At 51.1% G+C, this 19,999-nt stretch overlaps 1 protein-coding gene across 6 annotated transcripts; it reads left to right on the top strand.

Annotated features, from left to right (window-relative positions):
- The first annotated feature begins 2,326 nt into the window (after positions 1 to 2,326).
- On the top strand, positions 2,327 to 19,766 carry SLC52A3 (solute carrier family 52 member 3). Of its 6 annotated transcripts, none has more exons than XM_027078671.1 (5): positions 2,327 to 2,368; positions 13,150 to 13,762; positions 15,418 to 15,923; positions 17,958 to 18,081; positions 18,589 to 19,766. In XM_027078671.1, the coding sequence occupies exons 2-5, from the start codon at positions 13,196 to 13,198 to the stop codon at positions 18,799 to 18,801; spliced, it is 1,410 nt and encodes a 469-aa protein (XP_026934472.1). In that variant the 5' UTR covers positions 2,327 to 2,368; positions 13,150 to 13,195; the 3' UTR covers positions 18,802 to 19,766. The 6 variants fall into 6 exon arrangements, with proteins under 6 accessions (XP_026934472.1, XP_026934474.1, XP_026934471.1 ...); XM_027078673.1 differs by lacking the exon at positions 2,327 to 2,368 and adding an exon at positions 2,387 to 3,101 and having other exon boundaries at positions 15,577 to 15,923; XM_027078670.1 differs by lacking the exon at positions 2,327 to 2,368 and adding an exon at positions 2,388 to 2,951.
- Positions 19,767 to 19,999: the final 233 nt, after the last annotated feature.

Below are 19,999 nucleotides of genomic sequence, written 5' to 3'. Positions count from 1 at the left end.
TACAAATATCTGGAGATGACAAGGAAGTGGGGAACCTTTTGGCTGGGGTTCATTCATTCACATATGCAACAAACATTAAATTCCCAGGGTATACTGGTTATATTAGACACATGTCAAGAAAGGTTTCTTTAGAGGAGGTGGTATTTGAGATTGGCTTTGAAACATGTGTAGGATTGTCGCAGAAAAAGATGGGGCAGAACGGATATTCTAATAGAAGGATCAGTACGGAAATTTTGGTGGCTTAAAAGTACTGCAAACACTTAGAGAATTGTGAGCAGTTCTGGCTGTAAGTAGCAAAGGCTACATGTAAGAAAGAGGAAGTGATAAAGTTGTCAAGATTTATTGGTCCCAGCTGAGGAAGGATGTAAATGCGAGGCTTGGGCATTTCTCTTCATTTGGTGAGCAACGGGGGAGTCTTTGAAGGTTGACAATAAAGATATACAGATAGATATAGATTTTTTTTTCTTTTTTTTTTTGCCACGCCACTGGCATGCGGGATCTTAGTTCTCCAACCAGGGATCGAACACACACCCCCTGCAGTGGAAGCTCGGAGCCCTAACCACTGGACAGCCAGGGAATTCCCCAAAGATATATTTTTTAAGTTAAAAATAAAAATGATATAAGAAGCACCCGTGAGATGGATGTGGGTCACACCTTAGACAGAACTTCCTGAGAGTCGGGAGGGGGCATCACTGGGAAGGAGAGATTTGGGGGGGCAGCAGCCTCACACTGCATCCTGGTAGAGGACGAGCAAATTCTTGTGTCCCTACAACCCAAAGTGTTGGGTTCATCACTTCCTGAGCCCCTGCCAGCTGAGAGAGGGGTCCGGTCTCCACCCCTGGGGTCTGCTTACCTCTCACCCCAAGCATTTGCCAGGGGAGTGACTGCTTATCAAGTAAATGACTGTCTCGGAGAATAAGACAAAAAGCAAGCCAGCATTATTCGTAGACCTCAACACACAGTGAGCCAGGCCCTGTGAGATTCATTTCACACCGTGTGTGCACAAGTTTGAGTCTGGGTTCGAATCCTGACCCGCACTTACCGGCTATAGCACCTTGAGGGAGTCACTTAACCTCTTTGAGCCTCAGTTTCCCCATCTACAAAGTAGGGAATAAAAGTAGCACCTGCCTAGGATTAACAGATTTAACTGGATATTGGACTATTATAGTTCACTGGATATGAACTATTACTATGCGGCAGAATTGTATTTGTCAGTGGATATCAGAGACCAGCTCTGCCAGACTCTTGACTTCTCTAGGCCTCCGGTTCCTCGTTCGTAAAATGGGGATAGTAGTTGTATCTCCCCAAAAGCCTGTGGTAGGGCTTCCCTGGTGGCGTAGTGGTTAAGAATCCTCCTGCCAATGCAGGGGACACAGGTTCGAGCCCTGGTCTGGGAAGATCCCACATGCCGCGGAGCAACTAAGCCCATGGGCCACAACTACTGAGCCTGTGCTCTAGAGCCCACGAGCCACAACTACTGAGCCCACGAGCCACAACTACTGAGCCCACGTGCCACAACTACTGAAGCCTGCACGCCTAGAGCCTGTGCTGCACAACAAGAGAAGCCACCGCAACGAGAAGCCCGCGCACCGCAACTATAGAAAGCCCACGTGCAGCAACGAAGACCCAACGCAGCCAAAAATAAATAAATAATAAAAAATAAATTTTTTTAAAAAACCTGTGGGCTTCCCTGGTGGCGCAGTGGTTGAGAGTCCGCCTGCCGATGCAGGGTACACGGGTTCGTGCCCCGGTCCGGGAAGATCCCACATGCCGCGGAGCGCCTGGGCCCGTGAGCCATGGCCGCTGAGCCTGCGCGTCCGGAGCCTGTGCTCTGCAACGGGAGAGGCCACAACACTGAGAGGCCCGCGTACCGCAAAAAAAAAAAAAATCCTGTGGTAGATTAAACGTATTAGTGCACCTCAAGCTCAGGGCCTGGCACAGAGTCCGCTCAGCACACACTGGCTGTTTTGACTTCTGCTCCACAAGGAGGGCGTTATTATTATCCCCACTTTCCAAGTGACTTATTTAAGCACCACTATTTGAACCACGAGTTTCTGCTCCAGGGGGCGCCATTCCTGCACGAAGGGAATTACGGTGGCCCGAAGGTGGGGCCGGAGCCAATGCCTGGCCAGCTCTTTTGTCTTCTGGGGGTTAAAGCGCTGAGTAATGAGCCCTTTATTGTTAAGTTGAATCATCAGGATCCTCTGGATTGGGCTGCTTGGGCTGATTCAAACACACAGTTAGGCTCTCAGTGAGCCCCGCCCACCCTGCCCGCGCCTTTCCCCCTCCTTGGGGCGGGGACAGGTTAATACTAACCGGCTGCCTCTGGCCCCTCCCCTGCAGAGCCACTTGGGAACAGGACCAGCAGGTAAGCCAGCCGAGCTGGGCGACTCAGGCCTGTAAGTGCACAGCTGCAGGTACCAGGGGCCAGTTTAGTCCGGGGACAGCAGGTGGCCCATGGCCTTTCCCTTGGCCGTGGAGAAAGGAAATTTCAGCTGCTGGGTTGGAGACCGAGGGATAGCGGGGAAGAAGGGTCTCCTCCTCCGCTGGCCCACAGGTCCGGCTGGAGTTGGGACACCCTGAGCCGGCTGGGTGTACTCCAGACCCCTCCTCCCCAGGCCAAAAGACTGCGCCCCCCCCGACCTCTACCCGGCTGCATCTCCACACCATTGGGACAGCTGTTCCTACCAGGTGGGGGCCGGAATCTCACCAGCCTGGCACGGAGACCGAGGGTTGGGATGGGCACTGAGGGGAGAGGAACCCAGCCAAGGTCAGCCCCTTGGGAGGCCTGAAGCCCTTCCAGGCCCTGGGAGAGGCGAGAGGGAGAAAGGGAACTGACAGTCCCCACTGGCTGGCTGGGGTCCTGTTATCTCCTTGCTTCCTCCCCGGCAGCCGAGCGCTAAAAGCCTGGGCATCCTCAGACCCTTTGGAGACACAGAGACCCAGAGAAGGTGAGCAGCTGGCTGGAGGGTGCACAGCCAAGTGAGCACAGGCCTGGTTGACCAGAGGTTGGATAAGGTGTGGGCAAGCACTGCTTCCTCTCTGGGCCTGGATTCCCCACGTCTGTGAGATGGGAACATTGAGATGGGATGCGGCCCAAGGTAACGCCAAGCTTATGGCGAGGAGAGGTGAAGCCCTCTTGATACACGTGGATGTGAGCCACGAGGGCGGTGGCTTACCTGGGCTGGGCCTCCAGCACACACAGACTCTCCCCTCTGCTTCTACCTCCTGTTCATCTCAGCCCCTCCTTTTGCCCTGCCTCTGTGCCTCTGCCTTCCTGCCCATTTCTGCTTAAAGCTTTTGGTTCTTTGTGTCCCTCTGTGTCTCAGTCTCTGTCTTTATCTCTCCATCTCTTCTTCTAGGTTTTTTGTTTTTGCCCCTCTCTGTCTCCCTGTTCTGTCCACTCAGAGCCATCTTGCTCCTGCCTGGACCACATCCCCACCCCTCTAGTCTTACTAGGAGTCTGGAACCTGGGACAACATTGACTCAGACCCTTGTCTGGGAGCAGTGTGTGGCCAGTGCCCATGCTGTCACCTGGCACTGCCCGGGCTGCCCTGGCCGACTTAGCACACATGGTTGAGGCAGGCTCGATCAGGTGGCCCAGCCCTTAGCAAACCAGGTGGCCATCTGGACACTGGGAGAGAGGACAGGGCCGGGCTCACGTGGGAGAGAGCAGCACACAGAGAAGCTCCCGTCCCCAAGCTGATGCCCAGCGATGCTGTAAAGGAAGAAAGCAGAGAGCAGGACCGAGCGCAGGGTTGGAGGCTCGGGCTCTGATGAGCAAGGCTGGATAAGGCCCTTCCTGCCTGGTGGGGGAGGAGATGGCCCAGCCCACACATTGAGGGTGTGCTGGCCCCTCACCCTCTACTCCCTTCACTCCCTTGGGCCTGGGACTCAGCTCTCTGTGCAAGAATGGGAAGGGAAGGGACACCTTTGCCTGAGGCTGTCCTTCTGGCTTCCCTGTGTTTGCCCATCTGTTGTGGGGGCATCTCAGGTGTCTCACTCAAAGCCTTAGGTTTCTGGTCTCCCACAGTCACCGAAGGGGCCCGGGAAACAGATATGTCTTGGAGTCTCTCCCAGGTTCTCCAGGGCCTGAACCCCATTTCTCCCTTTCCTAGCCCAAGTACTGGGGAGACTGGAGGTGAGTGGAAAGGGATCCTGTTCAGCTTGGCCCCTGCAGCAGCTTCCTAACCCCCTCACCCCCAGGGCCCTGCTCAGGCTGGTTAAGAGGGCTGGGTCCACAGTCAGATATGCCTGGGCTCAAACCTCAGCTCCCAGATGACCAGCTGTGTGACCTCGGGCAAATGACTTTCCCTCTCTGAGCCTCAGTTTCCTCATCTCTTAAATGGAGACAATTACAATGCTTGTCCCAGGATTGTTGAGAGGATTTGATGGATAGTGTGTGTGAAGTGCTTAGCGCCAGGCCTGCAAGACAAGCAGCGAGAAATAGCAGCCATTGTTGTAGTTGTTGTTACTGTTATTGTTTTTATCTTTTCTGCCTGGGGAACTGCACCAGCTTCCTAATGGGTTAACAAGTTTCACTCCTGCTTTCACCCTGGCCCCCCATTATTCTCCTCACAACAGCCAGCATGGTTCTGTTAAAAACGAAATTAGAGCTGGTCCCACCTCTGTCCAGCAATGGAGATTTTAGCTCAGAGAAAACCCCCAGACTCTTGCCTACAGGGCCCTTACATGACCTGCCCATTCCTCCCCACGGGAATTGCTGTAGCCACGCTGGCCTCCTGGGTGTTCTTCCAACACCAATACCTGTTTCTGGCTGGGGCAAGACAGGTGAGACCCTGCCCCAGGGCCTTTGCAATTGCTGCACCCTCCCCCACCACCACTCTTTCCCCTGACATGGCTCACTCCCAGGCTTCCTTCAAGTTCCCTCTGACAACCCCATTTACGATTGCAGCCACCCTTCCCGATTGCCTGCTCCCCCGGCCAGCTTCTTCCCTCCACAGCCCTATCACCAGCTGACTTGCTCTGTTCCTACTTTGCTTAGTGACTGTTTCTTCCCACACTTTCCTGAGAGCAGAGGTTGTGTCCAGCACACACCAAGTATCCAATAAATACTGGATAAATGAATGAACAAGAACTGCAAGGTCACTGTGGAAAAACAGATAACAGAGATGTGCACTTTTTTTTTTTTTTTTTTGCGGTACGCGGGCCTCTCACTGTTGGGGCCTCTCCCATTGCGGAGCACAGGCTCCGGACGCGCAGACTCAGCGGCCATGGCTCATGGGCCCAGCCAGCTGCTTCGCGGTATGTGGGATCTTCCCAGACCGGGGCACGAACCCGTGTCCCCTGCATTGGCAGGCGGACTCTCAACCACTGCACCACCAGGGAAGCCCACAGAGATGTGCACTTTTAAACAATATCCCCAACACACTCTGAGCCACTCCTTAGATCTCTGAAGAAACGAGGCCTCTGCACAGGCAAGTCCCTCTGCCTAGGACATCCCCCATCCACTGCCATTGATGGCTGTGTCGCCGGGGTCCAGGAGCACATGGCACTTGGTGTGGCTGGCTGGGAGTGAGCCAAGGCAGGGGAACCATAAAGGAGATGGGTCGCGCTGGACCTTACACCACTGCGACTTTTTTCCAGGTGAAGAAACAGAAACTTGCAGAGCCAAATCAGTTCCCTTGCAGCTGTGGTGGCACCTTCCTAAGGACCCAGAGAAAGCTCTGTGGGCCGTGGGGATTTAGGCTCTCAGTGCATGGGATCCATTGCACATAAATGAAATTTAGGTTCCTTATCTCCCCTGTCTGCCCTCTTCTCCCCTTTAAGCCCACTGTTCCAGCCACACTGGCCTAGGTTCATTCCTGCCCCAGGACCTTTGCACAAGCTGTTCCCTCTGCCTATATGTTCTTTGGAGTATTTTTATGATTTTTTTTAATTTAAAAAATATTTAAACATTTGATACAGCTAAAATTGAGTTTTTTTTGGTGGGGGTGGGGGCTGAGTAAGAGATAAGAAAGAGGTCCAACTTTATTTATTTTTCCTAAATGACAACCCAATAGAAGTCTTATTTTGTAACTGGTTCTATTCAGGAAAACTACATATTTGTCAATGTGTAACTGGCCACCTTGCTGACCTCATAGTTGAATAGCTGTTCAAGTGATAAAAGGTAACCATCTTCTGCAAATTCGCTTCCTCCCTTTAATTATTTACTTATTCCTTAATAGACATAGGCATATGCCTATCATATCATTTATTGCATATCATTTATTGCCTCTTCTAGATCCTTGTTTATTTTTTACCTTTTTCTGCTCTCAAGGCCTGAAACAATGAGTCAAAACCCCACCATTTACTGTGCTTCTGTCCTTTTCTCCCAGCATTTCTGAGGCTTCTGGAGAATGTTATTCAGAATACAGATATTCACCACTGTTTTGACTCCATTATGAATTTGTCTTTATCAATATGAAATGACTCTGGGTCTCAGTTCCTACTTTTGACTTTTGCCATCAAATTCCATATTGAGAGCTACCTCTCCCTCTCTCTCTCCTCCCACCCTGCATTTTTCTGGAAGACCTTTGCCCCCACATTTACTCCTAACCTTTTCCTTTTGGTATCTCTTTAAGGTGTGTCTCAACAACTAATTTTGTTTGAGTTTGGTTTTTGATCAGATCCTAGTTGTGGCAGGACCTGAGTTTCTGAGGCTGGGCTTTGATAGTAAATGAGATAAATGTACTCATTAGTTTTGGCTACTATTGTAACCAGAAGTGGGGTCCAGCTGCTCGCAGCTCAAAAGCCAATAAAGAGGCAAGCTTGGTGGAAAGGAAAGTTTGCTTTATTTTGAATGCCAGCAACCGGGTGGTGGGGGTGGCAGGCAGATGCCTGTCCAAAGGCCGACGTCCCCCCCCCCGCCCCCGTCCCGACAATCAGGGGAAAAGAGCCTTTACAGACAGAGGGAGGGGGCTACATGCAGAAACAGCATAGTCGGCTCTGACAGTCATCTTGAAATTGATCATCAGTGGTCTGACCAGTGTCATCCTGATTAAGTACAATTAATCTTTAGTTCCAGGGTTGGTTTGCTTCCATTTCTTGAGGCCAGTTCTCGGAATTGTGGCAGCTTATGTCATGGCTACATCCTGATCATCATGCAGTTAACTTCTCCAGCTGGCAGGGGTTTCACTCTCTATAAGACTGCTCATAGAATATGGCTCAGAATATTATCTATAGCCCTTTGAGAAGGAACTACAGGTCCTTGACTATGCTTAATGACTAAACTATTATTATTTAGTTTTGTTGGACTGTTTTCCTTTGTTTCTGCATTTTCTCACTTTTCTGGTTAAACTTATTCTTTGGCTAAAGTTTTTCCACAGACAAAAGGCAGGCTGAGGACATGGGGGCAAGGACCGTAGGGTCCTGCTCCATTTCACTATCACTGGTCAATATACATCCTTGAACATATATCTCCGTACACTTAGCCAGTGCTTTGCTATTTATAAAATAAGAGTGGCTTAAGCAAGATAGAAGCTTATTTATACCTTAACATTAAACAAGCAAAATGGTCCTACGGCAGACAGAACAGGGCTGGTGTGGCAGTTCTGGGCCACAAAGTCCTGAGGGCGTCTAGTCTCCATCTAGCCCCCGTGTCATCTCCCATTGTGCCAAATGGCTGCTGGCGTTCTGGCTATCACATCTGAATTCTAGACAGCAGGATAAGGAAGAACAAAAGGGCACACTCCCTTTAAGGAGACTTCCAAAGTCGCTTCCAACTTCGTTGGCCTGGTCTTGATTGGATGGTCATGTCCAGCTACAAGGGAAGCTGGGAAATGTAGTCCTTTAGCTCAGTGGCCATTTGCCCAACCAAAAATCTGGTCTCAGTAATAACTAAGGAAGAAGGAAGAGTGGCCAGTGGGAAGCGGCTAGTAGCCTCAGCCTTGGAATATCATACAATGCTCTACCTTTTCTTTCCTTCTGTATTGTTTCACCAATCCTAGGCAGAACTCTACCTTAACTGATGTGGGTCAGCTTTTTTCCAGTGGGATTCTGCCTGCTTTATACCAGATCCTGGTCTCAGGTGGGAGTGGGCAGGCAGCACCTATTTCTGGGTCTACTTGGACAGTACTTTGGGCAGCTGAGAAGCTGCAATGAATTGCTGGCTTTTGAGAAAGTTTCTCTCCCTCCTCCACTCCGCTGATCCTCCAGGGCGGGACAGCCCCTGTTTTGCAGCTATTGAGTTACCTGCCTTGGCCAAGGTAGGGTGGTGTATTGCTGAAAGCCTGCTTTCAGTTTCAAGGTTCGTTGGATTCGCTGGCAAAATAACCACTCGTCTCACACAACTGAACAGATTTAATTAATTTCTTTAATAGAAGATTATTTAACATAATTTCAATATACAGTCATTAGAAGGGGATGAATAAAAGTATTAGAGAGATATAACCGAGTATACATCACCAGATTGGGCCAACACCTTCATCCAGGTTCAAACAGCAGCTGGGAAGTCCCGAGTAACAGCAGTCTGAAGTCCCAGTTGGGAAGGGTCCCGGGCAGTGCGTGGCCGCAAACCGATATCATCTGTTTGCGTGCAAAAATGCAGCTCTGGTTCAATTGTAACAATGCTGTTGATTTCACCATGTGAGTCACAAGATTTTCCAGACCGCAGGGGACTGGCGAAGTCCCCAGGGCTCAAGAAATTCCAAGACCCACTCCCTTTCTTATGGTAAGTGCTGCCTGACTAGTTAGTAACAATCGTTAAGTGTGTAAACAGGCAGGCAGCACAGTCGAGGCAGGGTCACAAGTCAGTCAGAGGCCTACCTCTGCCTCTGAAGCCTGAACAAGACTACTTTACTAGTTTTCCCAGCAGGTGGGAAACCCTGTCTTTCCATCCAGTCCCAGCCACTGCACCCTCCCCTCTACCTGCAACTCTGCCCGCTTTGGCCCATGATGCATCTGGGTCCTGCAGCCCACACACCTCTTCCTCACACTTTTCTCTGGGCATAGCCCCTGTGGCTTTTCTGCTTGCATCCTCACAGCACTGGGCACAAAGTAGGTGACTAATAATACCAGGTTGATTGTTTAGGGGGAAGTGATGACAAAGTTTTGCCATCAGGAATGTGTGTTGTGGTATCTAGAAGTGTGCTAAGGAAAATTGTGTGTTTTTAAATGCAATTGACATGTTTGCTGAAATCGTAATCATGATCATTCACGTTTATTGAGCACTTACTATGTGTCAGGCATCATGCTAGTATTTTGCAGGTTCATGGTCCTAACAATTCTGATGTTGGTACTGGGACCCTCCCATTTTGCACAAGAGGAATCAGGTTAAGTTGTTTGCGCAGGGGTTGAAGCAGAGGTTAAGCAGAGGTTAAGTTGTTTGCACAGGGTTGAAGCTGCAATTTCAGGCCAGGCGTCTGCCTCCAGGTGGCTGGAGTCAGTGCCCGGAGTCCAGTACTGAGAAGCCCAAGGTTGGATCCCAGCCCCCATTTTGCCCCCAACTAGTGGGGGATCCTGGGCAAGCCACATCTTGCTCTCAGAAAGAAGGGCTAGGCTTGATCAGGGGTTGCAGTGTCTACCGGGCATGGAGGGGCCCAGGCAGGTGCCCTAAGTTACAGAGGGCCAAGGGTGATTGTTGCCATGTGGGCACATTGTCCTGGTGTGGTCTTCCAGAATATTCCCAAGAAGCCAGAAATCCTGAGTTTTGTATGCCACCTCCTTCCTGACTTGTAGATTTCAGTAACTAATTATTTACAACATGCCACACATCAAAATAATACATCTGCTGCTCGCCTGCGGCCAGTGAGTTACCAGTTTACAAATCCTGAGCTAGGTCATCTGTAAAGACTCTTCTGCCGTCAAAATGCCAGATTCCAGGGCTTCCCTGGTGGCGCAGTGGTTGAGGGTCCGCCTTCCGATGCAGGGGACACGGGTTCGTGCCCCGGTCCGGGAGGATCCCACGTGCCACGGAGCGGCTGGGCCCTTGAGCCATGGCCGCTGAGCCTGCGCGTCCGGAGCCTGTGCTCCGCAACAGGAGAGGCCACAACGGTGAGAGGCCCACATACCGGAAAAAAAAAAAAAAAGCCAGATTCCAAAGCAGCCCCTGCCCTCCAGGGGCTTCAGTCTCCCCGGGAAATGTACCAGCATACACCCACACCAGGAAAACCCTAAATGGAGGGTCCTGGGTCCCAGGGCTGGGCAGCCAGATGAGGTTTCCTGGGGGGTAGGGTCCTGCAGAAATCTGGGATATGGACAGGAGGGGGATGGCGCCCCAGGCAAGGAGCAGTGCACAGGCGAAGGCAGAATTTTGCCCTCTCTCCATGGGTCCTCTGGGCATGCCCAGAACCAGGCCTGTCCTGGGCTGTTAGTGGGCCAGCTTCGCAGGTGAGGAAATGGAGCTTAGTGACTCACCTAAGGCTCCCAGACAGGAGGTGGTGAAGTGGGACTGAAAGCAGGTCGGGCTGCATTCTGCATTCTGCCTCCCAGAGAGGAAGAGGTGGCAGCCTGAGGATTGTGTTCCCTCCAAAGAGGAAGGAGGAAAGGAGTCTGAAACTGGAGAGTCAGTTCTGTATGTGGGAACCTGGAGGGGAGCTTCCTGGGTGGGGCGTAGCCACAGGGCTGCCCCTGCGGGTTCTAGAAGAGAGACGAGGAGTTAAAGGCTGACCATGTGAATTGAGCAGAACCAAGATTAACGTCATGAGGAGAGGTAGGTGGAGCCAAGTGCTGCAGGGGACCAGCTCCAAATCCCATCACCAGCCTCAGCAGAGCCCCTACACCCCTGCAGACCCTACCCCTTTTCCCATCGGTAAAAGGAGGTGATTGGCCCAATCAACATCTCTTTCCAAAATGGTGCATGTGCCACCAGTATTTCAGGTGGTACCTCATGGGGAACTTTTTTCCTTTATTAATTTTAATAGTCATATGTTAATTTCCATGCAAATTAGAAAAACATAATTGTCACCAAACCTGGCGTTGCACCATAGCAAAAACAGCTAACCCTTAGTGAGCGTTTTCTGTGCGGCAGGCACTGAGATGACACATTAACACATTGCATCTCATTACAAACCATGAGGTCGTGACTATCATTGCCCTCTATTTACAGAGGGGGGAAATGAGGCACAAAGGCAAACTCAGTTGTCCAGAATCATCCAGTTAGTTAAGAGGCAGAGCTGTGTTCAAGTCCAGGCAGCTGGCTCCGGAGTCTCACTCAAAGCTGTAAACAAAGAACTTTGTCTGACATTCCAGCTCTCCAAGGATCTAGCTGCAACCCACAGAAGTTGACCACGGACGGGGCTCCCTGGGGGGAATCCAGGATGGAAAAACAGCATGAAGCATTCTGTTTTGGATATAGAGCCCCTAGACAGTTAAGATGCATATCTAAGGAAGAATTTCAATGACCCAGAAATCTTGCATCTTCCCGCCCATAGAAAAACACTAAAATCATTAGCTAGAGCTATCTGGGTTTGTGTGTGTCTGTGTGTGACCTTTCACCAAGATGTATGCATGACTACGTGTATTTCCCAGCCAAGAAATTCCTACATATCCTGGCTCCTCCCCTACCTCTCCCGAGCAGTTCCTCAGAGCTATCTGAGGCTGTAGTCCTCAGTAAGACCCCTGAATAAAAACTGAAACTCACTGCCCTTATGTTGTGCGGTGCTGATTTTTTTTTTCAGTTGACAAAGCCTCTCCAATATTTTTCCTTAGACTGAGGGTAACTGCACAGGTGGTATGACACAGGTAACTGGGAAGGTGGTAAACAGATCACAGAATGGTTCCAGGGGGGCTACAGTCAGGCAGTCTCCCAGGGCCTGTCCAGAGAGGGAGCTCTATAATTTGAGGAGAAAAACTCCAGACTGCAATTTTATATCAGATAACCTTATTTTTGTAACAGGTAGTATGTTTTTTTAATGTTTTTTGACAATGATCCTGACTTTTTTTAATATTTATTTTATTTTTGTGTTTTGGCCGCATCGGGTCTTCATCGTGGGATGCAGCATCTTCGCTGCAGCATGCGGGATCTTTTTGTGGCGCGCAGCCTCTTCGTTGCAGCATGTAGGCTTCTCTCTAGTTGTGGCATGCGGGTTTTTTGTCTCTAGTTGAGGTGTGCGGGCTCAGTAGTTGTAGCGCGTTAGCTTAATTGCCCCACGGCATGTGGGATCTTAGCTCCCCGACCAGGGATCAAACCCACGTCCCCTGCGTTGGAAGGTGGATTCTTTACCACTGGACCACCAGGGAAGTCCCCAGATAGTACGTTTACATGGTTCACAAATCTAAATTATATAAAAAGATCTATACTGAGGTGCTGAACATCCCAGCAGTTTCTGTGTGTCCTTCAAGGGCTGCTTTGTGCAAATATAAGCAAAGAGAACATATTCTTCCTCCTTTTCTCCTGTCTACCTACCTTGATGTTGTTCACTTATCAGCTCGGCCTCGAGGCCTGTCGTTATCCTATCAGCCAGTGAGCTCTCCTGCAGCCCTCTCCTTGTAACAGGTGTGTGCTATTCCAAGAGGCAGCCATCCCTTCCACTAGCCCCTCTTCTGTGGGTGGCAGGGAGGTTTTCTCCCATGTTTTGCTATTACCAACAAGGCCGCAAGAAATAATAACCTCGTACATACATCATTTTGTCCAGGGCAGGTAAACATTGGCTTTGGGACAATCTCACAGTGCGAAGTGGCACCTTGGAGTCATTGTTAATTGACATTTCCCATGGTGAATGAAGGTAATCTTTTCATATGTCTAAGACTTCTTTGTACTTTTTCCTCTGAACTCTTCATATCCTTTATCTACTTCTCTATTGGGTCTTTTTGTTCTTAATCTATAAAAACTCTTTATACATTAGGAAGATAAATCTTCTGTCTGTGATTTACATTGCAGTATTTTCACCCAGGATGTCATCTGTCTTTTGATCTTGTTGTTGGTATTTTTTGGCATTTTTTGCAGAGGCTGTTTTGTTGGTTTTCTTGCTTTTGTGTGTTCTAAGGTTTATGCAGTTGAAAGTATCAAATTTTTCTTTTGTGGTCTGGATTTACAAGTCATGATAGGAAAGCCTTCCCCTCTGGAAGCTTGCTTATAAAGGAATTTGTCCATGTTTTCTGCTAATAAAAAGCCACCTTGTTCGTGGGGAGGGCCCAGAAGCACAGTCTTTTGCTCGACGGTGAACCTGACTTTGCTCACCTAGTATTTTTCTCCATCCAACACTGCAGGCTGATCTGTGGAGGCAGCAGCCTCCGGCCCAGGGCAGACGTCACCATGGCCTTCCTGATACACCTGCTGGTCTGTACCTTCGGGATGGGCTCCTGGGTGGCCATCAACGGGCTCTGGGTAGAGCTGCCCCTGCTGGTAACGGAGCTGCCCGAGGGCTGGTACCTGCCCTCCTACCTCACAGTTATCATCCAGCTGGCCAACGTCGGCCCCCTGCTGGTCACCCTACTCCATCACTTCCAACCCGGCTGCCTTTCCGAGGTGCCTATCGTCTTCACTGTGCTGGGGGTGGGCACCATCGCCTGCACCCTCTTCGCCTTCCTCTGGAATGTCACCTCCTGGGTGCTGGGCAGCCACCACAGCATCGCCTTTCTGGTCCTCACCTTCTTCCTGGCCCTGGTGGACTGCACCTCCTCCGTCACCTTCCTGCCCTTCATGAGCAGGCTGCCCACCCACTACCTCACCACCTTCTTTGTGGGTGAAGGACTCAGCGGCCTCCTGCCTGCCCTGGTGGCTCTCGCCCAGGGCTCGGGTCTCACCACCTGTGTCAACATCACTGAGACATCAGACACCACCCCGATCCCCGAGACCACCAGGAGCATGGACAGCCCACAGGTACCTGGCATTACCCAGAGCTGTTGCAGCTCTGTTCTTGGTCATAAGCAAGATCCTGCAGAGGGCTGGTGTTTCCTAGATGTTGGGTAGACCAGTGTTCTTGACCTGGCAGCGCTTTAGAGCCCCTGGGGGAGCTGCTGAGACATATGCCAGCGGGCACCCCCCTCACCCCCAGCCCTGAAATCCTTGGGGTCAGGTGTGTTTTGGAATCTGCAGTTTCAGATTTTAGAACACACTTACCCCAAGTCTGGGACAGGGCCTGTGACTCAGCAATGTAGCACAGTGACCCCCGCTGCCCACAGCCTGGGGCATTCGTGCCCAGCAGGCAGATGAAGGCTGTAAATAGACTCATATCCAGCTCAAGTGTTGCTGTCAAATGAGTCACAGAAAAATTCTGGCTTTTAGAGCTTTCTGGATTTCAGAATTGCAGATAAGGGATTGTAAACGTGTATGTATTCAGAGTTCCCCAGGTGTCGCTAATGTACAGACAGGGCTGAGAACCATAGACTTTAGACGTTGCTTCAATACCTCGTGCTGTTACAACATCAAACTTCCTCACTGGATTTTGGACAGTATATACACCTAACACTATCCAAACCACCGCAGTACAGCCATGTTTGCGAACCAGTGGCCTGGGCCACCAGAGCATGAAAGCATTTTTCTTTTTCGAGAGTTTGAATTAGTTGATAACATTTGAATTTTTTGAAATGTCACATACATAAATCTAGAGGCATGATATCTCTTGGAAAAAGGTCGCCACAGGGCGCCTTTGGGTGGGGCCGCTCTCCTGTCTCCAGCCAGCCCCTCCTCTGAACATGTATATTTGTGGTTACCAGCCCTGGAGGGCAGTCAGGGGGGAAAGCTGTAGCTTCTGGGTCAGAAAGAACCAAGTGTGCTGGCTTCGCCACGTACTCCCCGGAACCCTCAGGTAAGACAAACCGTCCTGACACCTCTGTGCCCTCTAAAACCAGGGGTGACGGACCCCACTGCGCGGGGCCGTCAGAAGGCGCACGCGAGCTGCTACGTGCACAGTGCTGCTGTGCAGTGAGCAGTCAGTCAGTGTGAGCGTTTATTATCCATCACTTATTAATAATAATGCCTAATATTATTGTATACAGGCAGACCTCGGAGATAATTGAGGGTTTGGTTCCAGACCACTGCAATAAAGCAATATTGCAATAAAGAGAGTCACACAAATTTTTTTTGGTTTCCCAGTGCATATAAAAGTTATGTTTACCACTATATGTAGTCTATTAAGTGTACAGTAGCATTATGTCTAAAACAACAATGTACATACCTTCATTAAAAAATACTTTATTGCTAAAAAATGCTAACCATCATCTGAGCCTTCAGCAGGTCGTAATCTTTTTGTTAGTGGAGGGTTTGAAATATTTCGAGAATGACCAAAATGTGACCCAGAGATACAAAGTGAACAAATGCTGTTGGGAAAATGGCACCAATAGACTCGCTTGACGTAGGGTTGCCGCAAAGCTTCAGTTTGTGTACACACACACACACAAAATGCGACATCCACGAAGTGTAACGAAGTGAAGCACGACGAAGCAAGGTGTGCCCGTATTGTCATCATTAATGAGGTTGTTACCTGTGCCCTGACATCATCAGGATCCGACTGACCCTTGTTTTGTCTTTCCCAGGGAGCTAGCAGCACTTTGGTGTCTGAGCTCGCTAGGACAGCACCCTCCGTGGTCCACCTGGAAAGCCACTACCTCCCCGCCACCTTCTCGCCCTTCGTCTTCTTCCTCCTGCTCTCCTTCATGATGGCCTGCTGCCTCATTGCTTTCTTTTTCCTCCAGCGTCTACCCAGGCGCTGGGAAGCTTCCATAGAAGACCTCCTCACCTCTCAGGTCACCCTCCACTCCATCCGGCCGCAGGAAGGGAAGGACCTGGGCCCCCCAGGCCCAGAGGACAGCGGCAAGGGCCAGGAGCCTCTGGAGGAGAAGACAGCCCCCCGGCACCTGGCCCACCTGACCTTCATCTACATCCTGGTGGCCTTTGTGAACGCGCTCACCAACGGCGTGCTACCCTCCGTGCAGACCTACTCCTGCCTGTCCTATGGGCCTGTGGCCTACCACCTGTCCGCCACCCTCAGCTCCATGGCCAACCCTCTCGCCTGCTTCCTCTCCATGTTTCTGCCTAACAGGTCTACCCCCAACCTGGCCCTGGAGAACTCTGGTTGGGGGCACACTTCATGTCAGAACCCAGAATCCCACACCCACCTATCAGGCTGGATGTGTAGTGGTTAAGAGTATGGTTTCTGGGGCTCAACTGCCTGGGTTCGAAGCCCGGCTCTGCCACTTACTAGCTTTGTGATACTGGACAAGTCACTCCACCTCTCTGTGCCTCAGGAATCTAGAAAGTGGGGATAATCATAGATCTTCTTCCTAGGTTGCTGGGGGCATAAGACGAGCTAATCTGGTAAAGCTTTTACAGCAGTGGCACATGTCAGGTCCACCGTCACCACCATTGGCCCATGTGGAGGAGCAAGCAGGAAGTGAGGTTCCCATTTACAAATGGAAACCCTGAGGCTTGGAGAAAGGGTCTGCCGTGGTCTAATTCCCAGGATCTCAGCCCTGCCCTCCTGCCTCCGGCCCATGCCGGCTCCCTTACAGCTGCAGTTCTAGAAGAATGGCTGGGCAAATTGATAAAACGCAGATTGATCCAGCCTAGATTTCAATTTTTTTTTAATATAAATATTTATTTATTTATGGCTGTGTTGGGTCTTCGTTGCTGCGCGCGGGCTTTCTCTAGTTGCGGCGAAGCGGGGGCTGCTCTTCGTTGCGGTGTGCGCGGGCTTCTCATTGCGGTGGCTTCTCTTGTTGCGGAGCACGGGCTCTAGGCGTGCGGGCTTCAGTAGCTGTGGCTCGAGGGCTCTAGAGCGCAGGCTCAGTAGCTGTGGCGTACGGGCTTAGTTGTTCCGCGGCATGTGGGATCTTCCCAGACCAGGGCTCGAACCCGTGTCCCCTGCATTGGCAGCAGATTCTTAACCACTGTGCCATCAGGGAAGTCCCAATTTCATATTTTAATAAGCAGCCTAAGTGGTTCTGATGTGGGGACTTCGGATCCGCACAGGAGAAACACCCACCTTGGGGTTGTGAAACTTTAGGTGTCCCTGCCTCCCACGTGCTCCTCTGCCCTGCCTGGCCTCACAACCTCTCAGCCCTGCCCACCCCCTACCCCCCAGCCCGGGAAGGAGGAGTAATGAGGACAGGAGAGCTGGACAGAAGATGTCACTTTGCCAGAAAGATGATTTTTCTCCCTTGAGGTTTAAAAACTGTGGAGGGAAGCTGGAGATTTCTCAGGGAGCAGGACCAGAGGCCACAGACCTGTGGACGCTGAGACGCCCAGAATGTTAGAAATACAGAGTCTGAGAGTCTCAGAATTCAAGAATTTTGGAGCAGAATGAGTCCTTAGAGGCAGGGCAGCCCCTCCACTGTCACCTAGGGGTGCATACCTGTCAGTGTTCTGAAGAATGTGGCCAGGGAGACCCCAGGGAAAAGGCCTCAAATGAAGGATGGTGTCCTCAGTGGTCAGACCGAGGGCCTACATGGAAGGCCACCAGTGTAGTGCCTCTAAGCCAGCCACCAGGACCCCCAGATCATGCAAACCTCACGTTGTAGACAAGGCAGCTGAGGCTGGAGGGAGAAGGGTCACCTGAGGTCGCACAGCACACACCCTGCAGTGCCAGTAACATGATCCAAGCCTCCCGCTCATCAGCGCAGTTTCCTGGCTGGGCTGGGGAGTATCACAGCAGGAAATGGCAGCAGATGGTAGCAGGTGGGCCCACAGCCAGGGCCAGGCCCTGCACACTCTGCTCCCCAGCCCCACAAGACTCATTACGCAGGTGAGGAAACTGAGGCTTAGGGACCAGTCCTGCGGGTGGAACTGAGATTTGAACCAGGCTCATGTAGCACTAGAGTCTATTCTGTTTTTCCTGCTGCGATGCTGGGCCCTGCTGTTAACACTCAGGATGACTTAGGCCAGCCTTGACCCCAGGAACCTCGCTGACCCACTTGAACTGGGTAGCCTGGAAGTTTCCACATGGGTCTAACCTCTAAGCCTGGAGACTCTGACCACTCCCTGTGGCCCCCTGGGGCTGGGGCAGGGTGGGGGAGTAGGGGCAGAGGTCAGGCTACTCACCTCCTCTATTCACGTCCCACCACCCGCTCTGTCCTAGGTCTCTGCCATTCCTGGGGGTCCTTACAGTGCTCGGGACCGGCTTTGGGGCCTACAACATGGCCATGGCCGTGATGAGCCCCTGCCCCCTCATGCAGGGCCACTGGGGTGGAGAAGTCCTCATCGTAAGTATCTGGCCTGTGGAGCTGTCCGCCTCCCACCCCCCAGCTAGCCAAGGCCTGGGAGGTCGAGAGTATAGCCCCTTCTCTTGACCAAAGTCTTTGTGGTTACTCACTCAGGAAGCCCAAGGTTGGGGGGAGGGGGAGGGATGCTTCTTATTTGGAAACAGAGGCTTAAGAAGGTGAGCTGGCTGGTCCAAGGTGACAGTCCAGCTTCTCCCCTGAATGCCACACTCTTTCCACTATGTGTGTGTCAGCGTGGCCTTCTCTTAGTTGCCCTTGACTTGATCATGAGACAGAAAAGCTATTGGGCTCTCCTTTGTCCTTGGGGAGGTCAACTCAGGGGGCCCCGTTAGTCCAGCAGAGTCACCCGCAAAAGGCTCTCCTTGAACTTAGAGGTCATTCCATGGGGTCCCCTTAGCCCTGTTCGGTCACCCTAGAAGCGCCCTTCGCCCTTGGGGCTTGCCCCAAAGTTACCTTCACTGTTGAGTCTCTCCCAACCAATCCCCGCAGGTGGCTTCGTGGGTGCTGTTCATTGGCTGTCTGAGCTATGTCAAGGTGATGCTGGGCGTGATCCTGCGTGACCGTAGCCGCAGCGCCCTCTTGTGGTGCGGGGCGGCGGTGCAGCTGGGCTCGCTCCTCGGAGCGCTTATCATGTTCCCACTGGTCAACGTGTTGAGGCTCTTCTCATCCGCTGACTTCTGCAGCCTGCAGTGCTCCACCTAGGCCAACTGAAGTGGCGTGGTCCATCACAAGGCCCCGCCCCCATGACTAACACCCGGAAACTGGGACCCCTCGAGGCAAGGCGTGTGCCCAAGGTCGCAGAGCCAGTGGTAGGGAGCTAGGAGGCAGAGCTCTTTAACTGATTTGCAGCACCCTGCTGGAGGATGTTAGAAGCGGAACAGCTGGGAGGTTGAGCTGCCCATTATAAGCTATGTGACCTTGGGGAAGTCACTTGATTGCTCTATCCCTCTGTTTCTTCATCCATAAAATGGGGATTATAAGAAATAACACCTACTTCATAGGTTTGGCACAGGGATAAAATGCAGAAGCACCCAGCACATCCTGATCTGACGCCCAACAGTACTAACAGGAGTGACAATCTACAAAGCCTAGAAGTGGCCAGAGGCGTTGAGAGATGACCCCTTCCCCATATCCTTTTTCCCCCATTGTCTCAGAGAAGCTTCTAGAAGACAGATGGCTAACGGTGGAATCTCAGGCACCTTGGCTTCCCAATTCCCACTATGGAGGAACATTGCACCCCTTCCTGTCACCCCTGCTGACCCAGGAAGGCCCACTCCTTGGAGATTAAGTGACCTCCTAAGAGGCAGAGAGAGGATTGGGGCGGAGGGGCCACAGCAAGGCTCTGAACGTGAGTCCCCCCCACCCCATTCACCGGCCGACACTGAACTGGGAGGCAGTCCTCTGAACTGGGGGGAGGAGGAGAGTGGGGAAGAGTATGTTAGCTACCTGATAGTTTTTTGGTTTTACTTTTTGTTTTTCTTTTTTTAAATAAAGACATTCCCTGCTTTTACACTAAGGTCAGCCTTCCAAGAAAAAGTCCAGCATGAACACCAAAAAAAAAGTTTCAATATAATCAGCTTTCAGTTGGTTCTAAGGTCAAGGCTGAGCTCAGAAATAAACAGAATCAAGGGCTTAGAGAATGTCTGGTCCTGGGACTTCTTTGCTTTTGAGGTTTGTTTTGTTTGCTTCCGCCACCCTTCCTTTTTAATTTTGAATAGATAATATAGTCACATGTTTCAAAAGTCCGAAAATATAAAATAATGTTCAGCAAAAAAATTCCATCCCTGTGCACTCCCCCCTCTGCCCAGTTCCCCTTAACACATACATGAGCACTTTTATTTGTTCCCTGTTTACTCTTCCAGAGATTATGCAAATATAAGCAAATTCAAACATAGAGCCT

Source organism: Aethalodelphis obliquidens, unplaced genomic scaffold, assembly GCF_003676395.1.
Source record: "Aethalodelphis obliquidens isolate GAN/ISIS:26980383/991018 unplaced genomic scaffold, ASM367639v1 scaffold42, whole genome shotgun sequence".
NCBI classification, from domain to species: Eukaryota; Metazoa; Chordata; class Mammalia; order Artiodactyla; family Delphinidae; genus Aethalodelphis; species Aethalodelphis obliquidens.
Note: the sequence above shows the minus strand (reverse complement) of the source record. Positions and strands in the feature narration are given on the sequence as shown.